The 20,781-nt window shown below is 41.4% G+C and overlaps 2 protein-coding genes and 1 non-coding gene across 5 annotated transcripts; 2 read left to right on the top strand and 1 right to left on the bottom strand.

The window, feature by feature from the left end:
• Window positions 1-122: 122 nt before the first annotated feature.
• eef2k (eukaryotic elongation factor 2 kinase) lies at window positions 123-12,504 on the top strand. Of its 3 annotated transcripts, none has more exons than XM_074663741.1 (19): window positions 123-349; window positions 870-1,126; window positions 1,632-1,697; window positions 2,994-3,094; window positions 5,139-5,199; window positions 5,311-5,348; window positions 5,982-6,153; window positions 7,048-7,197; window positions 7,282-7,414; window positions 7,510-7,637; window positions 8,067-8,286; window positions 8,374-8,438; window positions 9,035-9,112; window positions 9,405-9,461; window positions 10,142-10,273; window positions 11,140-11,328; window positions 11,427-11,551; window positions 11,719-11,897; window positions 12,048-12,504. In XM_074663741.1, exons 2-19 carry the CDS (start codon window positions 875-877, stop codon window positions 12,155-12,157), a joined length of 2,256 nt encoding a protein of 751 aa, XP_074519842.1. In that variant the 5' UTR covers window positions 123-349; window positions 870-874; the 3' UTR covers window positions 12,158-12,504. The 3 variants fall into 3 exon arrangements, with proteins under 3 accessions (XP_074519842.1, XP_074519841.1, XP_074519843.1); XM_074663740.1 differs by having other exon boundaries at window positions 867-1,126; XM_074663742.1 differs by lacking the exon at window positions 9,405-9,461 and having other exon boundaries at window positions 124-349; window positions 867-1,126.
• A 709-nt stretch (window positions 12,505-13,213) lies between these two features.
• On the top strand, window positions 13,214-13,295 carry trnal-aag (transfer RNA leucine (anticodon AAG)). Its single transcript has one exon. It is a non-coding gene; the product is annotated as a tRNA-Leu (tRNA).
• A 1,806-nt stretch (window positions 13,296-15,101) lies between these two features.
• On the bottom strand, window positions 15,102-20,753 carry LOC141785141 (uncharacterized). Its single transcript, XM_074663296.1, has 7 exons — window positions 20,514-20,753; window positions 19,059-19,261; window positions 18,309-18,410; window positions 18,098-18,193; window positions 17,785-17,895; window positions 17,566-17,689; window positions 15,102-17,438 (listed from the first exon to the last, which is right to left on the bottom strand). The coding sequence occupies exons 1-7, from the start codon at window positions 20,539-20,541 to the stop codon at window positions 15,403-15,405; spliced, it is 2,700 nt and encodes an 899-aa protein (XP_074519397.1). The 5' UTR covers window positions 20,542-20,753; the 3' UTR covers window positions 15,102-15,402.
• Between the last annotated feature and the right edge of the window lie 28 nt (window positions 20,754-20,781).

The following is a 20,781-nucleotide window of genomic DNA, read 5'->3' as shown; positions in this document are numbered from 1 at the left end:
CCCCTAAATAAAATAAATAAATAAATAAATAAATAAATAAATAAATAAATAAATAAATAAATGTTTTTTAATTTCCCATAGCCTTGAAGGCAGCATGAGACTGGGGGCGTGGCTATGTCAGTGTGATACGTGCAGTAGCACAACGTCACTGTGGTGGACTGTAACATCAACGGCACCCCACCGACAGACACGTCCTTGGATCGTCAGGACACATCGGAGAGCTGGGATCGAACCAGTTGGGCGAGGGAGGAGGTTTAGCTACTGCTACTGCATTTGTGTCCCTGTGTCTTTCACCGGAACCAAGAAAGGGATCAAGACAGAGGAGGTTGTCAAGATTGAACGGTCAAAGGTGTGCCACTTTCTCTAAAAAATGCTTCAACCATAGTTTAGAGATTGAAATCGTGTTGCGCTTTGCTGTAACGTAAAGATATTTCAGCCATTGTTACTGCTGCATGATGTGTGTGGGAGCACGTTGCACAGCAGAGCAAGATTGAATCAACCGCTTCCTGCATGGATCTACATGCCCTTGAACTAGACAGCTTTTAATGTAACATCTTCATACATAGATTTCAGTTTGACCGGTTGGCTGCCTGAGGATGACATCTAATAATCGAGGTTGCATTTGCATGTAAAGTCACACCAGTGTTCTGTATGTGGGTGAGATTAAACACTTCAGCACGTGATGGAGCTTTCCTGGTACAGCCATTTTTGGGAGAACACAGCAAGCTCCTTCACACTTGGCATAAGGTGACAGTGTGATAGTAGTGCAGCCATGATGCAGGGCTGTTTTGATCACGTACAGAAACATGGCTCCTCGCTGTCCTTAAATGACTCTACTGTTCACTCTCTGCCTACTCTCTTGTCAGCAGACAATATGGAGGATGAGTTGATGTTCAGTATGGAAGAGGAGGATGGCAGTGCCAGGAGGCCCCCAGTCCAGCACAGTGGCTCCCATCAGAGAGCGTCCTCTGTCAGTGATGCCAACACCAGTGATGATGATGACGATGACCACTTTATATGCCCCATCCTGGACGACTCAGCCAGGGAGATCTGTGGCTACTTGAAGAGTCTTGTTTACAACCGGCAGCTGTCAGACTCACTTCCAAAGACCAACTTTGTGTACAAGGTGAGCTGTTAATCTGGCCACATGATAGATCTTTACTCTTATCAATACAAGGAAATCCAGCTCTGTAGAATTGTACTGTCATGCTCAAAAACACTTTGCATTTCTGTGACGTTATTGTAAACAACCACTTCTGCAATTCTCTGTGACAACATCTCTTTGCCTTATAAGGAGAGATAAACCGAACAAAGACAGAGATCAAAATTGAGCCCTGTCATATGGATGATATTAAATTAGTAAACTGGCCCGCCTGCTCTTGGCTGTACTTTCACTAAAGAACAGGAAGTACTGCAGTTTGGTTTCCACCACATGTGATTATGCTGCATGTAAACACATCCCTCCCTGCTCTCAGAGCTACAAAAAGGCTTAATTCAATGCTCTGCATTCTTCTGAAAGCATCTGTGCACCAGCGCACCACAGAAAGAAACGGCCCCATTGTGTCTGAGGATTGAATCTGAATGTGTCTTTTTCAGCTATATTGATGCAAGTCTTTACCTTTTCTACATAGAATGAAACAGAAACAGAGGCAGAGGAAAAACCTCGGACATACAGGGTTTTGTCAGAGAGCGCACGGGTATGTCAAAGACCAAGTTATATCTTCTTTCTCTCCCTCGTCACCCCGTGACCACTTTTGGCTCCCTTCCTCACTCCATCTTGTAATTTACTGTTCTTTTCCTTCACTGTTTTGTGGCTTTTCTTCTTTCTCCCATAACTCCTCTATGACTGCTTTGCGCCCTTATCAGTGCATCCTCCCTTCTTCCAGACTGTGCTGCTGAGCTCGATAAAATTTATTTAAACTAACAAAGAGGAGGAGTAGTGGTTTAGTTTTCCGTATAACAAAAAAAAAAGAGAAAATTGGCTCCTAAAAACTTAACTGATGGAAGGAAAAAGGATTCAAGAGCCAGAGTGAGCTCTTTTTAATAAGTATGGCTGTTAATTTCAGGCCCTGAAACCATAAATTTAACCCCTCTTGTGACCAAGCTGTAATATTTCTGCCAGCATGAAGCAATGCTACATTCCTGCAGGGGAACGAGGTCCGACATTCGAAGCTCCTCCTCACAGACAGTCTGACATGTCACATGATCCTTCATATTTCTCTTCATGTGAATCTTTATCCCTAGATAGAAACTTGTCAAAAGGCTCCCTTGACAGTGTACGCATGTCAGGGTTTTGGTTTCTGGAGCTGGTTTGGATTTCCAGTGGGATGTAATTCAGGGTTACTACAAGGAGAGTTATGTAGTGTAAACGGCACCACTGCAGATGGTTAGAAACATCACATGGTCATCAGGTGGGCAGTGAATTTGCTCCACAGAGGAGTTAAAGAAAACAGGAGCAGGTAATGGTAGAAGGGGAGACTTACATCAACTCACACTAATTAATCATTCATTAACTCTTTAACAATTAAAAGCATTTCATGATCCCGACCGAAATCATTCTGACTTCCAGTGTGTTATTTAAACCTTTTCACGACCACCTTTTTGTTTCTTTCTTCCTTTCCTTTCTTCCTGATTTGCATGCTGTTTCGAGAAATTAATCAAGCATCTACTTTTAAGACAGCCCCAAGTTTGCTTTGGTGTGCACCTGAGTTTGTTTTTGTTAGAACCTAATCACTCAACAAAAGCAGGATATGCAAATAAACAGGAACACCAACGTGATGCTGCTTCGGGTACAAACTGTGACATGTATTTGTTTAATTAGTGGTAATAATTGAAGTACTAAATGAAAGACAGTGTGTTGAACACATTTCACTCAAACTTTGCCTCCTCTTTCAGTGAGTTCTGTCTAATCCTTCCAGGTAGCTGGCCCTCCCCTTTGTTCACATTGCATAACATACTGCTGGCTGATTTGTTGTGTTTGTCCATGATGACAGGCGGCGTGGAAACATGCCATTGAAAAGGCCAGAGCTATGCCAGACCCCTGGGCTCATTTTCACCTGGAGGACATTAAGACTGAACCCTGCATACGTTACAGGTAATACACCTGTGTCACCCGTGTGTGTACTGCCACATAAAGAAATATTTTCACAGGGTGCTAAAGTGATTAACAAAGTATTATGCTGGATATGTAGCTTTGAACATTCTAGGCAGGATTTTAGAAGATTTCAGTTTGCACAATGTGATCAAATTACCTTATTAAAGCTCCTGTCGAGAATTTTTGGGTGAGTGCAGAACAGACTAAAATAATCTCTTTATGACCTACAAACACACAAGACCACTTATACAAAGAGTGACTCTGTATTTCAGTAATTTTTAATGTCTGAAACCAACGGCAGGGGGTAGGTGTCAAAGCAACCAAGTAGCCCCAAGTTTCCCATTCAGCGTTCTTCAGCTCTTTTTTATTTCATGGTAGATTTTCAATAAGAGATGTATTTGACTGTCAAATGAAAGCAAGATAAGATTTATTGCTTATGTACAGGACATCCTCAACAAAGACTGCTTTGTCCACAGGAAGTGCCAAAATCAGTGTAAACCAAAAGTTTATTTCAGTAGCTTTAAAAATAGACTTTGCAAACTAAGTAGCAACAAATCAAAGGAAATACTGGCTTAAGGATATTTAAACTTCCAACAGCTAACAAAGATTTGTACATTGGGATGTAAGCTAACCTGGATGTTAGCTGACATCACTGACTGTGTTTCACAGCCCATATCTCGGTCAGTGGAGCTAATCTTAAATGTTGACAAACATATCCGCCCTCCTCACCCGGCACATTCAGCGCTGACACCGTTTGGCTCATCCACTTCTTCTTTTAATATCTCATTAAGAGGGCTGGGGGCTCAAGTGTTAACCCAGATATCACAGCCAGCATCACAGCTGCTTAATTACCTCGCAGAGGTCTCAGACGTGGATTAAAGTTATACAAGAGCAGTGACACAAATGTAAGAGTGTGGGCAAGAAATCAGAAAGAAAGAGAACTCCTATGCCTGTGTCTATGTGTGTGTGTACAGGTGTTAGATGTGTTACACAACACTACAGTCTGGAACTGTAGAGGAAAGCAGGATTGTCAGGAGCTGGGGTTTGACCTCGCGTTCTTCATCGTGAGCTAATTTTACCCCCTGTAACCTCACCCTTCCCTCCCTCCTTCTCACACCCCCTGCGTGGTGAACTTGATGGAATGACAGTCCTGGTACACAGTGTCCCAACCCTGTTAATGCTCTTTTGGCAGACACCAGTGACGATTAGATTCTGGATGAGGAAGAGAGCACTTAAGCACAGAGCGAGTGAGGTGAAGCTACACTCTGAGTGAAGCACTCGGCGGAGAGCTGTGTAGACTTGCAGCCACACCTTTAGTTCATGTAGTATTCAGTAAACTAGGACACACACACACACACACACACACCCTGCCAAGCTAAGTGCACATGCTGGCCTAGACAAACAAAGAGTTTGTCACCATATCAACGATAGGAGTTCTTTCCCTCTTCTTTGTCTGTCCATTGTTTTCTGAATCTAAAATCTTGAAAGGAAATGCGCTAAAAATGACTTTCACAACCTTTCTGATTCATTCTTCTCCTCTTTGTTCCCTTACAAAGGAAGCTGGCTTTAAGTGCCTCCGTGATTAGAATGAAAATAGGCTGCACACAGACAGACTCCCTCACAGAGGGTAAAAGAGAGACTTGGCTTACGTAGAGACCAGAACTGCTTTAACAACAGAGCCAGAGTTTTATTAATCACAAGATAAAGGACTTCAGTCAAAGTGCTCAGTGCTGCGTACGGTCCACTGGGAGTGATTTGTAATGTAACAGGTGGAGAGTGAGGACGAGTGCTGCTTTCTCATCACACTGCGGGGTCACGAGGTCTCGCCTGTGACGTTAAAAAACCAACAGATGGAAAATCTGACTGTGCTCTGCTTAAGTAGCCTAAAAGCAAAAGACAAATATTAGTTAGCTCTTGTAGGGAACTGAATGTTTGAGGTGTTTTTGGTGCCCCCTGTGGGCAAAGTTCCTCTTTGTTGTTAACGAGATATAAGCTATTCAAAATTAGGTCATGTTTTGATATCTTTTTTTGTTTCAATCCACAGGTACAATGCCATCAGAGGAGAGTGGGCTCAAGACCAGATTCACATCAAAATGGGTGCACAGGTATGGAGACTCCAAAAATGTATATGTTATGTATTTGAAATAAAGTCACTGAGGATTATTTTTATTTCTTATCTCTAATCTAATTGGCTCCCTCTTCCTTGTTTCTCACAGCCGTTTGGAAAAGGGGCCATGAGGGAGTGCTTCAGAACGTAAGGAGACAGATTTATTCACATTTATCAGTTTTGTCTAAAGGTTATCGCCCTCATGTTCTTGTAGCTGAGGCCATCGTAGTCTCAGCATAAACAAAGCAGAGGGGATCATCTCTCATGGATTGTAGGCGATGGAGTATCCAAATTCCACAAATTTCTATCTCTCGGGAGGATGCTGCTGTCAAACTCAAGCCATAGATAGAAGTGAAAGTTACCCCTCGTCTTCGAGGGAAGCACTGTAGCCTATTTTTAACTCTCTGGATATAAACTCAGATTAAACTCATGGCTCTATCAGGGCTCTGGTGTGTTTTGGTGCAAGTGAGGTAGTGCAGGATGGAAGAGAAAAAGAAGATAATGGTCTTATTGTTAATGTTTAATCCCCAGTTATGTGGGAAATGTGAAACAGAGGAAACTCAGCTGTTTACTGTCTGCAGTATCCCACAGAAAACACCCACACTGACAGCAGCCAGGGAATGAAAATAAATCCCCCCAAATGTTCCAACTATAGAGGTCCTTTAAAATCTCTAAATCTGTACAGTGGATTCTTGTTCCTGTTAGTTTTAGTCAGGTTTTGACTTTGTTTTGTGATGACATTTTCACTATATGGGTTCTCTTGCCTTTGTCTCCCTCCAGGAAGAAGTTGTCTAATTTCTCACACAGCAGTAACTGGAAGTCAGCGTCGAATTATGTGGCCAAGCGTTACATGGAGACAGTGGACAGAAATGTTTACTTTGAGGACGTCAGGCTGCAAATGGAGGCCAAGCTATGGGGGGAGGAGTACAACCGACACCGACCTCCTAAACAGGTAGAGACACGTTCACAGACCACTGGACTGACAGAGATGATGTCTCTGAATCACAAACCACAAATCCTTGTTTCTTTGAGGGTTTACACAACACTTTCATTGCAAACATTGCCTTTTATAGCTTTTATATAATGCTATAAAGAGTTTTACGCGGTACGTCTGGCTCTGTCTGTGCAGAATCCAAAGGTTGAAGGTTAAATAGACTTTTGTTTACGTTTTTCACAATGATTCATCTTCTGTCCTGTGTTTACATTTCTATAGCTCTGTATTGTGCCTTTTTTGTTATGTCCTCTTGATTAACTTAAGCCGAGTTCAAATGGGCTCAAATTCTTGAGCTTTACATCCCAAAAATAAGACTAAGGAAGTATTTTGGTTTTATTTGTTGTAAAAAAAAATGTCTATATAGGGATCATATGAGCTGGATTGACCCGACAGGTCCAAAAAATGTCTGATTTTAGGATTTTAAAAGACAAAAACAATGTCTCAATGTCTTGATTTTTGTAAAAATAAAAAAAAGAACATTTATTTGATTAGTATCTTAAGTTGAAACATATTTTACCCCCTGTTGTCAGAATTTAGGAATACTTTTTGTTGCCTTATTTTGACATAAGTGATTTTTCTGGGCCTGTTTCGTGTACGTTGCTCAGATATTTTTACTAAAACTAGGACATAAACACTTGGTTAGATTTCAGTTTTTGCATTGTCCACTTATTTATTCCTTAAAAAAAGATGAAAAATAAGTTATCTTGTATGAAGAGTGTTTTGGCATGGGGATTAATTTACAGATCCTCAAATGTTAGTCCACAATCTTTCTGTACTTTGGCTTTAAAGCTGTGAATAGGTTTGATGGCATCAAGCACACGTGCAATAGATGTTTTTGTTTGTATTTGTCAGGTGGACATCATGCAGATGTGTGTGATTGAGATGGTGGAAAGACCAGGTCAACCTCTCTTCCATCTGGAGCATTACATCGAGGGCAAGTACATCAAATACAACTCCAACTCCGGCTTCGTGAGGGACGACAATATCCGGCTTACTCCACAGGTCAGCCACTGCGCTTTGGACCGACACAAGATCTGATTTTTATCACTTTCTTAACACTCCATCCTTCCTTTCTGTGTCCATCAGGCCTTCAGTCACTTCAGTTTTGAGCGATCGGGGCACCAGCTGATCGTTGTTGACATTCAGGGAGTCGGTGATCTCTACACCGACCCTCAGATCCACACGGAGAGGGGGACTGACTTTGGAGATGGGAATCTAGGTACAGTCCTCTTTGAAAACCTGTGGCGAGCATGAGATCGAGGTTTGGTCAGAACTGATCCAAGACGCTTCATCTCAATCCCGCCTGTGTTCCAGGTGTGCGAGGCATGGCCCTGTTCTTCCATTCCCACCTGTGTAACAAGATCTGCAAGAGCATGGGCCTGACGCCCTTTGACCTTTCACCAGCGGAAAAGTCCCAGCTAGACTCCACCAACAAACTGCTTGTAATCATAATATTTTGATCAAAGCAGAGAAAAGTTAGGACAATATAAGAGTTTATTTGTACAGAGGAGGCATTGGGCCACTAAAAAAAAAAAAAAGAAAGGTGGGGCCAGTAAAAGAAAAAAATGTGAACTGAGGAAAAAAAATCTTGCTTGAAAGTCAAATTTCTTAGAAAAAAGTGAAATGTGACTTTAATTTGAACATTCTGACGATAAAAGTTACACGTCTGACTTTCATCTCATAAGTCAGAGTAAAAAAGGAGGTCAGATTTCTCTTTTACTGGCCTGACCTTTAAAATATTGATAATAATGTAAGAAAGAGTTAATATCAGAGACTAAACTTGTTGTGTAAGGGGATAATTTACAAGTCTTCTTGCTTTGGAGGCCACATGAGTAAATCTCTGACGAGAAAATCTATTTCTTTGATTCCAGAAGTCGGCAAAGACGATGCTCCGAGGCTGCGAGGAGCCCTGTGGTTCCCCTCGTGTTCGCACCATGTCAACAGGCCGAGCCCCCCCTCTGTTGTCCCGCCTGTCTGAGACATCATCTGTGGACGAGAGCATGAGTGACGCGGAGTCCATACCTTGCTCCCCTCTCATCCTGCCCTGCTCCCCGATGGCTTCACAGGGATCTCTGGGCAAGTCTTCAGTCGGTGCGTGCATGGAGACGATATTCCACACAGTGAATGTTTGATTTAGAAAACGTGAATGCTAAAGTTTTGTCTTGTCTTTGTTTGAAGGTTTATCATTTTCAGGGATGTACGAACATGAAAGACTCCACAACAACAACACAGGTGAACACAAGGTGGGCAATAACTCAACTATCGATGTCCATGCGTCTCAGGTTCATCAGTTGCCATAGAGTAGATAAAGTAACCACCAGTTAGGCTGCCAACAAGAACATTTTGGGCATGATGGACAAAACACGAGTGACTAAGGTAGACCCAAGTGGCAGGGAGCAATGAGAGAAAGAAAATTCTTCTACCACATTAAATTCTGGCTGAAAGTAGTCTTTCTCTGATCTTCTGTTATTGCTATGAAGACAGCACATCACATTCATAGTTTAGATTGAAACAAGAATTAAAAACCGCTGGATTGCTGGTTTTAAGAATGCTGCAGGTAGATAAACGACAGAAAACTGAGAAATAGGTAGTAATTTGTCAGTTTAAGTTATAACTGTGGTAGAAATCCCGAGTGGAGAGGCATTTTCTCATTCTTTTATCTCTTAAGTTATAATTAAAACACCACTCTGTCATGATAATGTCATAACAAGGCCTAGTTTTAAATATAAACAGCTGATCGAGCAGTCTGCTGCGAGGCTCCATCTGTACAAACAGCTCACAGGTCACAGAGCTGATTTATTTTATTTCATGTGTTTATTTTCATGCTTGTTGTTGTTAGGAGCCCGACAGCGGAGGAGACAGCGGCTGCCCCAGTGAGAGGAGGAGTGAATGCGACCCAAGTGACCACGTAGACGGGGTAAAGATCTCAGGATTTATTGTTTCAAACTAAACAGCACACACATCCTTTATTTTTTAAGATAAAGAACGCCAAAATGTGTGTATTTGATAGATTAAGTCAGAAACATGTTGTAGCTTTCCTGAATTACATGTGTCCAGATTATTAAAACCCTCTAGTGTTAGAATCCTCTGTAGTTGTCTTCTCAAATCCTGTCAGAAGCTGTTCTGTCAACATTTTTACTCCTCCATATATTTTAACTGTAACATTCTCTGACATTAGTTTTCATACTTCATGTTGTATCATCACATAGGCCCATCGTCGCCTTCACAGAAATTACTCTGAGTCGGATGAGGACAGTATCAGACGGGTAAACAAAGATAAAGATATCATCTCCATCTAAATCACACTCACAGTGACCGGCGTCAAATAACTCTCTATTTATCTTCATCATCTGTTTCTTTTCACAGTTTTTTACTCCCTTTCTTAACAATCAAAGCGTAACCTTTCCTCTAATTCAGCTCCTACTACTCTGTGTGTCCCCTCCTTAGAGAAAGATGGTATCTCCTTCCAGATTCTCTGCTTCTTTAAATTCATACATTGCAGATCAAGAATGGGTGATTATTTGCATGGAGTGATTAGCCTTGTGCTTCGCTCTGCAGTCTGTTCTAGTCTCAGACAGAGACTTCAGCAAATGCTTACACAAGCAGCAAGTTTTTCTTGTCCACTCTTGCTTTATTTGCTCTGAAAATTTTGAAAAGCAGATGAGATTTTGAACTGAAAAACCATCTACCTCTCCTCCACACTCTCATGTCTCTCCACAATGCGTGTGAGTGTGTGTACTGCTTCCACTCATGCCTTACATCATTTTCCATCCACTCATGCCAGCAGGGGTGTTCTCTTCCAGCTCACAGCTCATGAGAGAAAACCTCTGGAAGAGTTCACCCCTGATTGTGGATTTTTCGCTTGTTTCTACTTTAATTTTCATTTCTTTTTACTTTGTCAAAAATCACATGCCCACTTTCTCACTCACCCTTTTTGTCCTCCCAGCTGACAGAGGAGAAGTGGAGCTTCTACCACTCGTCTCGCGCTCACGTCCACAGACCTTCAGGTGTCGCAACGGAGGTGGAGCGACTTAACGCTCTGCTGCAGAAGAAGATTGGCCAGTCAATCCTTGGCAAGGTAAAACATCAGACTGGTTGACCTAACATTAAAGGAGACGATATGTACCCTAGCCAAATCAGGATCAGAAATCACTGGATGCAATATGTGTCCAAAGAAAATTCTTACTGGGTCACTTATTTCCCTGTAAATTGTTTAAGTTCAACATCCTTAACTTCAGGATAGTACGCTACTCCACTAGTAGAGCTGAAACGATTCCTCGAATTATTCGAGGTTCTCGATTACAAAAATTACTCAAGTAATTTTCTCTGCCTCGAGGAATTGTTTAATTTTAAAAAAGATCAAAGAGTGGTATTTCAAATAGAGCTGAGGCCATATCAAGAGAGTTTTCAGACCCCTCAAGCTACCTCTTATACAAAATAGCAACTAGAAACAAATCTAGCTTCTTTTCTGGAGTCTGGAGACTAATGGGTCATTCTACGAAACGGGTGCCATTTGGGTCCGCAACATTTGATGAGATGTACAAGGCACAAAAAATGTGTCAAAGTGTGTTTACAGATTTTGGAGCTACCAAAGCAAGTGCCCTTATTGACATGCTGTATCAGAAAATTCTATTTTTTAAAGAGAAAAATTTTTATTTGAAAAATAACTGCTCTTAACAAAAATGTATTTTATCCGATTACTCGATTAATCGATGGGATTTTCAGTAGAATACTCGAATACTAAAATATTGGATAGCTGCAGCCCTATCCACTAGCTTAGTATATCTTTTAAAACTGGTTTGAAACCTCTCATTTCAGCCCATGTCTGATTAAATTCAGCTACTGCTGCTTTAAGTGAGGCTGAGAAAAAGTTGTGCAAACTTTTTTTTTTCGGGGCTTTAGTATCAGGATCCTTTGTTTGATTGCTTCTTGATTTCCCACCAGGTCCACCTGGCGATGGTGCGGTACCATGAAGCAGGCCGATTCTGTGAGAAAGACGAGCAATGGGATCAGGACTCAGCCATGTTCCATCTGGAGAGGGCTGCTCTGTGTGGAGAGCTGGAGGCCATCATAGTTTTAGGACAGTGTTATTTACAGCTGCCACATCACATCCTTCCTGATATGGAGCTGGAGGTAACAAACACTTCCGTTATCTTTTTTTTTTTCACCCAAAACTGAGTCAACCTTTGTTTCAACACAGATTGGGTCTGACATTTGTCTGTTGTTGGCAGGATAATGCAGGAAACAGGATGAAGGGTTTTAAGTATCTTCTGCTGGCTGCTGAAGCTGGAGACAGATCCTCTATGATCACTGTGGCCAGAGCCTTCGACACAGGGGTCAATATTCCTGCTGACAGGTCAGTGAAAGCGAAGAAAAGCTGGGCTCTCATTGAAAGTTTGAAGTCAGCCTAAGTTCTGGTGTAGGAGTCATTAAAATACTGCCCCCTGGTGGATTCTCAAGAGGTTTTCCTACTTTATAATTGTTCGAGTTTTCAGGAAAGTTTTTTCTTTTCCACTAATCCAGAAAGCAGGACTGGAAAGAAGCAATCCACTGGTACGATAGTGTGTTGAACATGACGGACTATGATGAAGGAGGAGAGTTTGATGGGACCCAGGACGAGCCTCGTTACCTCCTGCTGGCCAGGGAGGCACAGATGTATCAAGAGGGAGGACACAATCTCACTGCAGACCCACAGAGAGCAGGTTCCACCTTCATAACCTTTAAAACACTGAATAAGTTTTCCATTTCAAATAATTTTTTTGGTATTAGATCAATGAGGATTATGTTAAGACTTATTCCAAGTGTACTCCAGCAAATACTCATGTGTTTTTGTCCTGGTTTTGCTCCTTCAGGTGATTTGTTTACAGAAGCAGCCGAAGCTGCCATGGCAGCCATGAAAGGTCGACTAGCGAACCAGTACTACATGAAAGCAGAAGAAGCCTGGGCGCTCATGGAAGAGTAAATCTAGATTTAGGTTTCTATTTAAAAAAAAAAAAGAGGCAACAGAAGCTGAAATGCCTGACCGATAATCAGGCTAGTTTACAGTTTTTTTTAATATAGTATGTTTTGTGAATGGTGCTAAGTGTGTGAGTTTAGCCTTGTAGGTTCAGTCTTACAGATCAGGTTCTGATCTTCTGTTTGTGAAGATACTCATCCTGACTCTCTCTTCTTTTATTTCCTATTTCCTTTTTGGCTAAAAGAATGCATGTAAAAAAGAAAGGCTGCAAAATCAAAGCAAAGAGAAATGTTTACTTACTTTGACCCAAATGTTAACAGTTTTTAATGTGTCAGGAGTGTATGTTTTGAAAAAAAGAAGAATAAATTGTAAAATAAAGTTTGAATTGTTTTTTGAGTAAACAACAGTCCTGATTCTTTCTTTCTTCATTCATTTCATTTTTTCTTTGGAAACTGTTTTTTAAGAAGTTCTACTAAAATTATCTATCTTCAATTATCTGACAGAAGTAACAAATGAAATATTTGTATGTTTTTTTTCATGTTCACACTATTTCTATTCAACATGTTAAATAAACATCTAATAAATTTGACAGTAAGATATAAGGGGAAAGAAAGAAAGAAAGCAGTAGCACAACACTCCATAGATCTCAGTGATCAAGATAACCGTACTTATTAATTTATCTTCTGCTAATTCTGTTAGGCCTGGCTGGAGCATATCCCAGCTCTCATCAACAGAATGCAGGGTACACCCTGGACTCGTCGCCAGTCGATCACAGGGTTTACAGAGACAAACGACCTTTCACCTGCACATACATATAGTGCAGATTTCTTAATAATGATGGGGACAACAACAAACCACTTGCATAAATAATAATCCAGAAAGAAAACACAGACTACATAAAAACCAATAAGCAGAAATGCGACTCAATATGAGTACATAATACATCCGAAGCGCATGTTTGTTGAGTGAGTTAGTGAAGTATAAAAATATGAGAATTCACATACCTTATGTTGCTTGTCGTCTCGTTAATTTTACGGCAGTGTATACCCATTGACGGTACAAGGTAGCGTGGCCGAGCGGTCTAAGGCGCTGGATTAAGGCTCCAGTCTCTTCGGGGGCGTGGGTTCGAATCCCACCGCTGCCATCACTTTTCGAAAATCAGAATTACTTTTAACTCCAGTGTGTGAACCCGGTAAAACGAACAGGAGCAGCGCTAACACGAAACGAGCGCAGTCGACGCATGCGCACTTGGACTTCTACGCCGTGTTACGGCAGTACTTACGTAAATTGGCTTTCCAAAAAGCTAGCTGTTTTCTGCCGAGTTTTATTTGCTCAATTTTTTTTTACGTTGGTTTAGTTTTTCTCGTATCAATACTCGCAATTCAGACACCACTGGTAAAGACGCCGCTTGTAAATGACTCGCAATTCAGACACCACTGGTAAAGACGCCGCTTGTAAATGCAGGTTCAACAAGAGAGTCTTCTAGTTAGCAAAAAACGTCAATATAACAGTATAATTAATTAATTAAAGTTATTCACATAAAATGTCTCACCTACCGCTATCAATAGACAAATACTCACCATTTTGTAGAGTACACGGAGATAAGGACGCTCTTTAAACCGAAGTTTTCTGTGTTTAAATTGCATATAATCGCCTCTTCAGGCGGGAAATACAGAGGCAGGTGAGGGGGGCGACGACTTCGCTTCACACTTCTGCGCTACGATTGGTCGAATGTTGGACGCGGGGAAGATTTCGCTAACGCGATTGGTCAAGAATGTTGGTGAATGATGGATATGTAAACCGCCTTAGGCTGTATCTTCAGTATTGGAATCATAGACTGTAAAAATATATATACAGTCTATGACTGGAATAGGCAGCGATGGGAATGAGGGAATTTGGATTTGATTGTGATCTCTAGTGAGATGGTGTGATGGTTCTCACAACAATCTGTCATATGATTTGTTTGACCAACTACTAGTGGTGTGCATTAGTGGGGGTCGTCTGCGGCTAAGTAGGAGAGAGGCGGATTCTCTACAATGATTTATGATGGCATGAAAGTAGACTGAGCTCTTACCAGTAGGTGAATCATATACCAATAAGTAACAGTAAATAACACATGCTTAAATGCCCTCCTGGTTGGCAAAACACACTAAACTGCCTCTTTGGCTGATTAAAACATGGTAAATTGCCCTCTTGGGAGGCTAAATCGCATACTAAAATGCCCTTTTGACTCAAAACATGCAGAATTTAGTGCCCTTTTCAGTGGTGAGGACATGCTGTCCGCATCTGTTTCTCTGTTCACCCCTGCCCTTCAAAAGCCTGTGCACACCACTGCATACTACCATTTAATTGAAGCTACAATGATGATAATTTTAACAGTAAAGACTTTCAGTCCCGTTTATGACTGTTAAACTATATTTTCTCATAATTCATCTAAAAGATGTTCAGCTGAAATGTAAAAAAAAAAAAAAAGTAAAAATGTTCTTTTTAAGTTTCCACACAGATATGTCAACCTTTATTGCAACCTGGTAGTTGTAAAAGTCTACTAGGTAACTCAGAACAATCATAATGTGTTGTTATAGCAAGATTGTGTTTTCAAGATTACAAAACATCTCTATCTCTGTTGAGTTTGTTGTATCAGTCATATGACTTGCATGTTTAGTGATAATTCTTTAGAAAGCTCTGCTCAAAAATGTTCAGCCCTGATATTTTGACATGTTTGTGCTGAAGCCTACATTAACCTTTACACCAGTGATTTTCCTGTTATAATAGCTTCTTAAAACCATTCAGAAGAAACAACTTTGGAACCTGAAACTAGCTCAAAAACTCAGATGCTCAAAATCAGGACTCAGATCACTCAAGTCAATCCAAACATTTGGAATCAAATGTTTAATTTATTCAAGAAAAAGAAATGAATTCCGAAAAGGAAACAAGGTTTATATCATTTATACATACAAATCCTTTTTTTGACCTACATCAAACGATTCTGTAAAAAATACAAAGTTAGATTTTTATTATGCACTGTACATTTACTCAGTCCTGCCGATCTGTGCTGACGCTGCCACAGATTGCATTATGGCGATAGTTAAACTAGACCACCTGTTTTTTATTTTTTCATTTTCCTATTTCAAACAGGATCAACACTTCTGATTTGCTGAAGTTTTCCACAGTACGTTAAATTAAGCAGCTGCTGAATTCCGACCTCCTTCAAAGAATAATGCTGAACAGAGGAGTTAGTTTCATGTTAATTACTATGCATGAACGAGTCTCCTGTGTCTTTTCAGGCCATGCAAACTGGAGAAGCCTTTACCACAAACTGAGCAAACATACGGCCTCTCTCCTGTGTGGGTCCGCATGTGTAAGGTGAGGAAGCAGGATTGCACGAAGCCTTTCTCACAGATGTTGCACTTGAACGGTCTCTCCCCGGTGTGGTATCTCCTGTGTATCTTTAATTCTGCAGATGACCTGAAGGACTTGTCGCAGTCGTCGCACTTGAACGGCCGCTCCCCTGTGTGGATCAGAGTGTGCCTCACCAGAGCGTCCTTCCCGAAGAATCCTTTCCCACAGTGCTCACAGGGGAAACGCATGCCTTTGTGGTGGAAGTTGTCGTGTTTCAGCAGACACCTCCTGGAGGTGAATGTCTTGCCGCACTGAGTGCAGGTGAAGATGGATGATGGTTTCTCTATAATGGGCTCTCCAGAGTGATGCACACGCTGCACGTGCCTCGTTAGAGTAACACCATGCCTGAATTTCTTCCCACACTCCCAGCAGAGGAACGGATATGCTTTAGTGTGTTTCTTCTGGTGCTCCACGAGGTCGGAGTACGATCTGAATCTCTTGGTGCAGTTAGTGCACTGAAATGGTTGGTATCCAGTGTGTTTCCATTCATGTCTGATGAAACGCTTCAGGCTGGAGAAGGTGGTCTGACAGTGAGAGCAGGTGAACGGCTCGGTGGGGTTGTGGACGTCGATGTAGTGCTTATGGAGAGCCTTAAACACAGGGAAGTTCTCCTCACACCTGTTGCACTGAAATGGGGTGTGGGATTCTTTGTGCATGGCCAATGCCTCTGAGTCACGCACCAGCTTCATGCACACCTCGCAGTAGAGTGGGTTGTGAGTTTGTTTGTGGGAATCTAGCGTGGATTTGTATTTAAATGCCTTGTCACACTCGTCACACCTGAAACAGTGCTTCTCATCCTCAGGCTGCTCGGGGTCCACCTGCTGCTCGTTGTAGCAAATGTTCCGTAAATGGAACCTGAAAGTCTGTTTGCACTTAAACTCAGCGCTGCAGTGAGGACAGAAAAACTCCATCACACCCTTGTCGTCTGGGCTCATCTGTCCAGTTTCAAAAGAAGATCTCTCTGCGGAGTTATCCAGATCCTGGTCTGCATTGTCTGATGTCTGTCCTTCAATTGTTGTGTCTAAAGGATCCTGACTTGATGACTGCTCCCCATCATTTGCTGCAGCTCCTTGTAGCTTCGGTTTCCTGCCAGGCTTTCCTTTGATCTTATTTGGACATCTGTGCTGCTGCAGGAAACGCAGGCTCTTATAAATCTTTTTACATGCAGGACAAGAGAAGGGCAGCTCCTCTGAGTGACGATTCATGTGACGCTCTAAGAGGTTGGCTCGAGCCACCACCTTCCCACACACTTTGCATGTCCTCTCATCCAGATCGTTGCTTCGAGCTGAACCTCGGCCTCGACCAAACTTCTTAGCACTGTTGTTGGCAGTGACACCAGCTGGTGTCTTTCCTGTTTTCTTCCACTGTGACAGGTACCGTTTCATCTTGAGTCCTCGGTTCTTTCGCACTGGTCTGTCCCACATGATGTCATAATCCGGGTCGTCGTCCTGGCTCCTCCCTTTACTTGACACTTCAAAGTCTTCATCCACAGGAACTTTCTTTTTGCGCCCTCGTTTTTTTGGCTTCTTTTCCTCAGCTTCAAGCACAGTTACCTGACCGTCCACCCCAATCATGAGTGTTTCAGGTTGTTCATCTGCCATTTCACTCTCACTGGCTTCGGCGCCTTCAATTGCTGTGACCCCACTTTCCATTTCTGCCTTGACTTCACTGCTCAGACTAAACCATGGGGTTGGCACACACTCATCAGAAGTCCTACTTCCTTCCATGTAAACCTCTTTGTTCTCAGATTCTACTTCCATCTCTGTGCAGACTGTGTACACAAGTCCTGTCTCTGTATCTGCTTCTGTTTGTTCATTGACAATCACAACTCTTTCCACAGGGGGGAGACAAAGCGCTGACAAAATGCCACTGTCAACTATGTAAGAATCTGAAAAAGAAACCAGACATTGTGCATCAGCATATATCCCAAGTGTTGCACAAATTAAATACTTAACTTCACCAGTTTTGCTTTAAAAAAAGGTATAAAAAGGTCATAAACACCCTGAGACACTCACCTATGTCTCCTAACTGGCTGAGATCTTTGTGAGTGTCCAGCAGTGTCTTGAGCTCCTGTGGCTGAGCAAAAGTCTCCATGCATTCATTCAGGACAGATGAAGAATCGTGAAGCAGAGCTGCAATCTGAAGACAACACGACATCTTACACCTATTGCAGCTTTGAATCCAATTAATCAGAGCAGGACGTGCAGGAGGAGTGTGTGGTCATTGAAGTTTACCTGTTGGAGAGTCTGAGTTGGAAGAAGCTTTTCAAGCCTGGACAAAAACAACCACATCAGAGTCTGGATTGCTTTGTCATATGTGGGACCAAAGTCTCCTGGAAAAACATCCTGAAACACAAAGAAATTGATGTTAAATATGCGAGCAGTCTACACATGCCATGAATTTTAAAGCTCTGAGCAATGAATTTCTCATAACACCTCTAAATCATTAAACTGTGCAACCAAAAAAGGTGAAAATACCAGAGGGACTTGATGTTTTATTTTAGCCTGCAGTAAGGCCTTATACTTTGCTTCCCTTTTAAATTCTCACCTGGAAAAAGTTTCTTCTCTCATCAGGATCTCTCAGCAGATTTCGGACAAGACCCATGAAATGTGAGTCTGATGCATCCTGATCTTGGTTTTCTGTCTGCAAGAGAACACTTAGTTCACTAAGAGCAAACACTCATATTGGTACATCCTGATAATAGATGATGTAAACCAGTATAAACCCTCACAGAATAAAAGCCAGGAAAAATACTCACCTCTCCACCCCACAGAGATCTGAGGTTTTGCATTCGATCCAGATGGGGCTGAATTGTCTGGAGGTCAGCCGTCTCCTCAGAGCGACACAGCTCCAAGATGAGCTACAATCAGAACAGAGCAACAGCAATGAGAATGATGAGGGGGAAAATAATCCACCTGCTGTTCTGTTTCCATTCACATCTGCTCTAAACAATCAGTAAGGTCTAATGTGTTTCTTTGACTCACAAACTATAGATCCAGATATGAGACAGCCTCCACCACTACTCTGGAAAAATAATTTCTAAGGATAAAATTTAGTTTTTAAGATTAAATAACTGAAGACAAAGATACATGGCATTAGTTTTTCTCTGGGAGTTTCAAAACAACAAACAAAAAATGAAACTATACTTGGGTCTACCAACCACTATCCATCCTGCACATTATTCACTGCACTGCAGAGGCTAAATTCCTCTCAAAGAGTTCACAAACAACTGCAGAGATTCTAACCACAGGCTGGCACACTGAAGGATTGAAAGTCTGACTTTAAAAAATGATGTTTACAAAGTGTTGTGACGTGTGACTTGCAGACAGATTCAATAGATAAACTGTCTAAAACTTTGAGACAATGACAACCAAATGCTCTCAGGATGATTTTCTTAAAACTAATGTTTCATGACATCTAAATCATCTACTCTCACAACCTACATCGCTACCTCAGTCTGTTATTACTTCAGCAGTCTTGAAAATTACACAGTGGAATTCTCACTCACCCTTGCTCTGAGACCCAGAATGAGCTCAGCCCGCTGTCTTACAGAGAGTAGTTGGGGAACAATCTCTGTGATCATGAACACAAACTCCTCAAGCAGGCCATAATCTGAGACTATTTTCTGCTCCACTGTCTGCCAGATGGCGGCAGAGACCAGCCGGATTGGAGAGACCAAGAGGCGTAGGGCAGAGAGGGGAAGAGAGGAACCTAAAAAGAGGGGGAAATTAAAACATTTAAAACCTTTTGAAATTGTGAAAAATAGCCAAAGATTATCGTGACTAACAATCAGTAAAAGAATGTTACCCTCATTAAGATAAAAAATACTTTAAACAATCATTCAGGACGATGAGTCATCACTTTTCTTCCTGGTTTCACTGATACATTGGACAACTGTCCGAAGACTTTTTAATTTTTTTTTATTTAGCAAATTATTGCTTAGTTGGTATTCAGTTACTCATTTCCATTTGAAACACCCCTTTAACTGTCCAACACAAGACTAACATGTTCTTTCTTGGACTTTTCGTTGGGGTACGCTTCTTGTTGACCAACTTTCATTCATTTTGACAGTCTGAACAGGCGTATATCATCTATTTTGTAGCAATTCATGCTGCCATTTCATCATCACACTAACTGTGTGCAAATAAAACAAAGAGTGCAACCCTGAAAAGTGTCATTGGTAAGTGTAAATCTGTCCCATTTCTCTCCCATCTTACCCAATTGGTCTTGTATTACAAATGTTCATGCAAGACATTTGTAGTAAGTCTATGATAATGAATAATAATAAGACTACTAGGATCAAAAATGTGAATACCACGGTGAAGTAGAGGAAAAAACAAACGATCACAGGAAAGATCTAGCACTGAAAGGGGGCACTTAAAGCTTCCCTATCTCTCTTTATACACAGAAATTATGTAATACTTGTAACATTTATGTTAAAATGGGCCAAGTGTTAATTGAACTTTAAATATTTAAATTAAATGTTTGACTTTTGTCTACTGAGCTGTATTTGAGCGGTATTCAATTTATTCATCAATCCACTCCTTAATCTGATCTATTAGTGAGTAAACATAGTTTTGTTTTTTGGTCATCCAAATAAGGGGCCCAAATTTATGAGATAAATTTTAACATCTGTTATTCTGACCGTTTTGGGTTGAAAAACTATAATAAATTGTAACATTTTGGAGAAATGAAACTCAGACTGAATTAGCGTTAGCAAAGTTGGCTCAACCTCTAGCTTGTCGTTAGCAAGTATCCTGACTACTTTCACCTAAAGTATCAAAATCATCCCGCGTGGCTACGAATTAAGATAACAGGTATAATTAATAAATACCACCGTACCTGGAGGTGTATTTTAATTATACAAAACTAAAATTGTTTTTCCAAAAGCGGGTTTTCCCGGCGGTTAGCATTAGCATTCGCGCGCGCGGGCTGTGTTTGCGGCCTAACGGTTTAAACTCACCGTGTGACGCTGAAATAGCTCCGTCCATCCTGCGAGCTCAGCGCGGTTACATTACAAATACAGAAAATAGCACACTAGAAACGATTAAGGTCTGAGGGATACCTCAAAATTAAATACTTTCAGAAATTAATGCCACTCGGACGATCTGTGTGCGTCAACGGTTACTTTGCGATCCACCCGGAACAACAATCCGACAGTAAACATCGAGGTAAGATGAGTTCCGCGTAACAACTCGGCCTCTCGGCCTTATTGCGGTACTAGAACAGAT

The sequence above is a fragment of the Halichoeres trimaculatus genome, unplaced genomic scaffold (genome assembly GCF_033239565.1).
Source record: "Halichoeres trimaculatus isolate MK-OKI-2021-1 unplaced genomic scaffold, fHalTri1.1 fHalTri1_scaffold_23, whole genome shotgun sequence".
NCBI classification, from domain to species: domain Eukaryota; kingdom Metazoa; phylum Chordata; class Actinopteri; order Labriformes; family Labridae; genus Halichoeres; species Halichoeres trimaculatus.
This window is presented reverse-complemented; position numbering and strand designations above follow the sequence as displayed.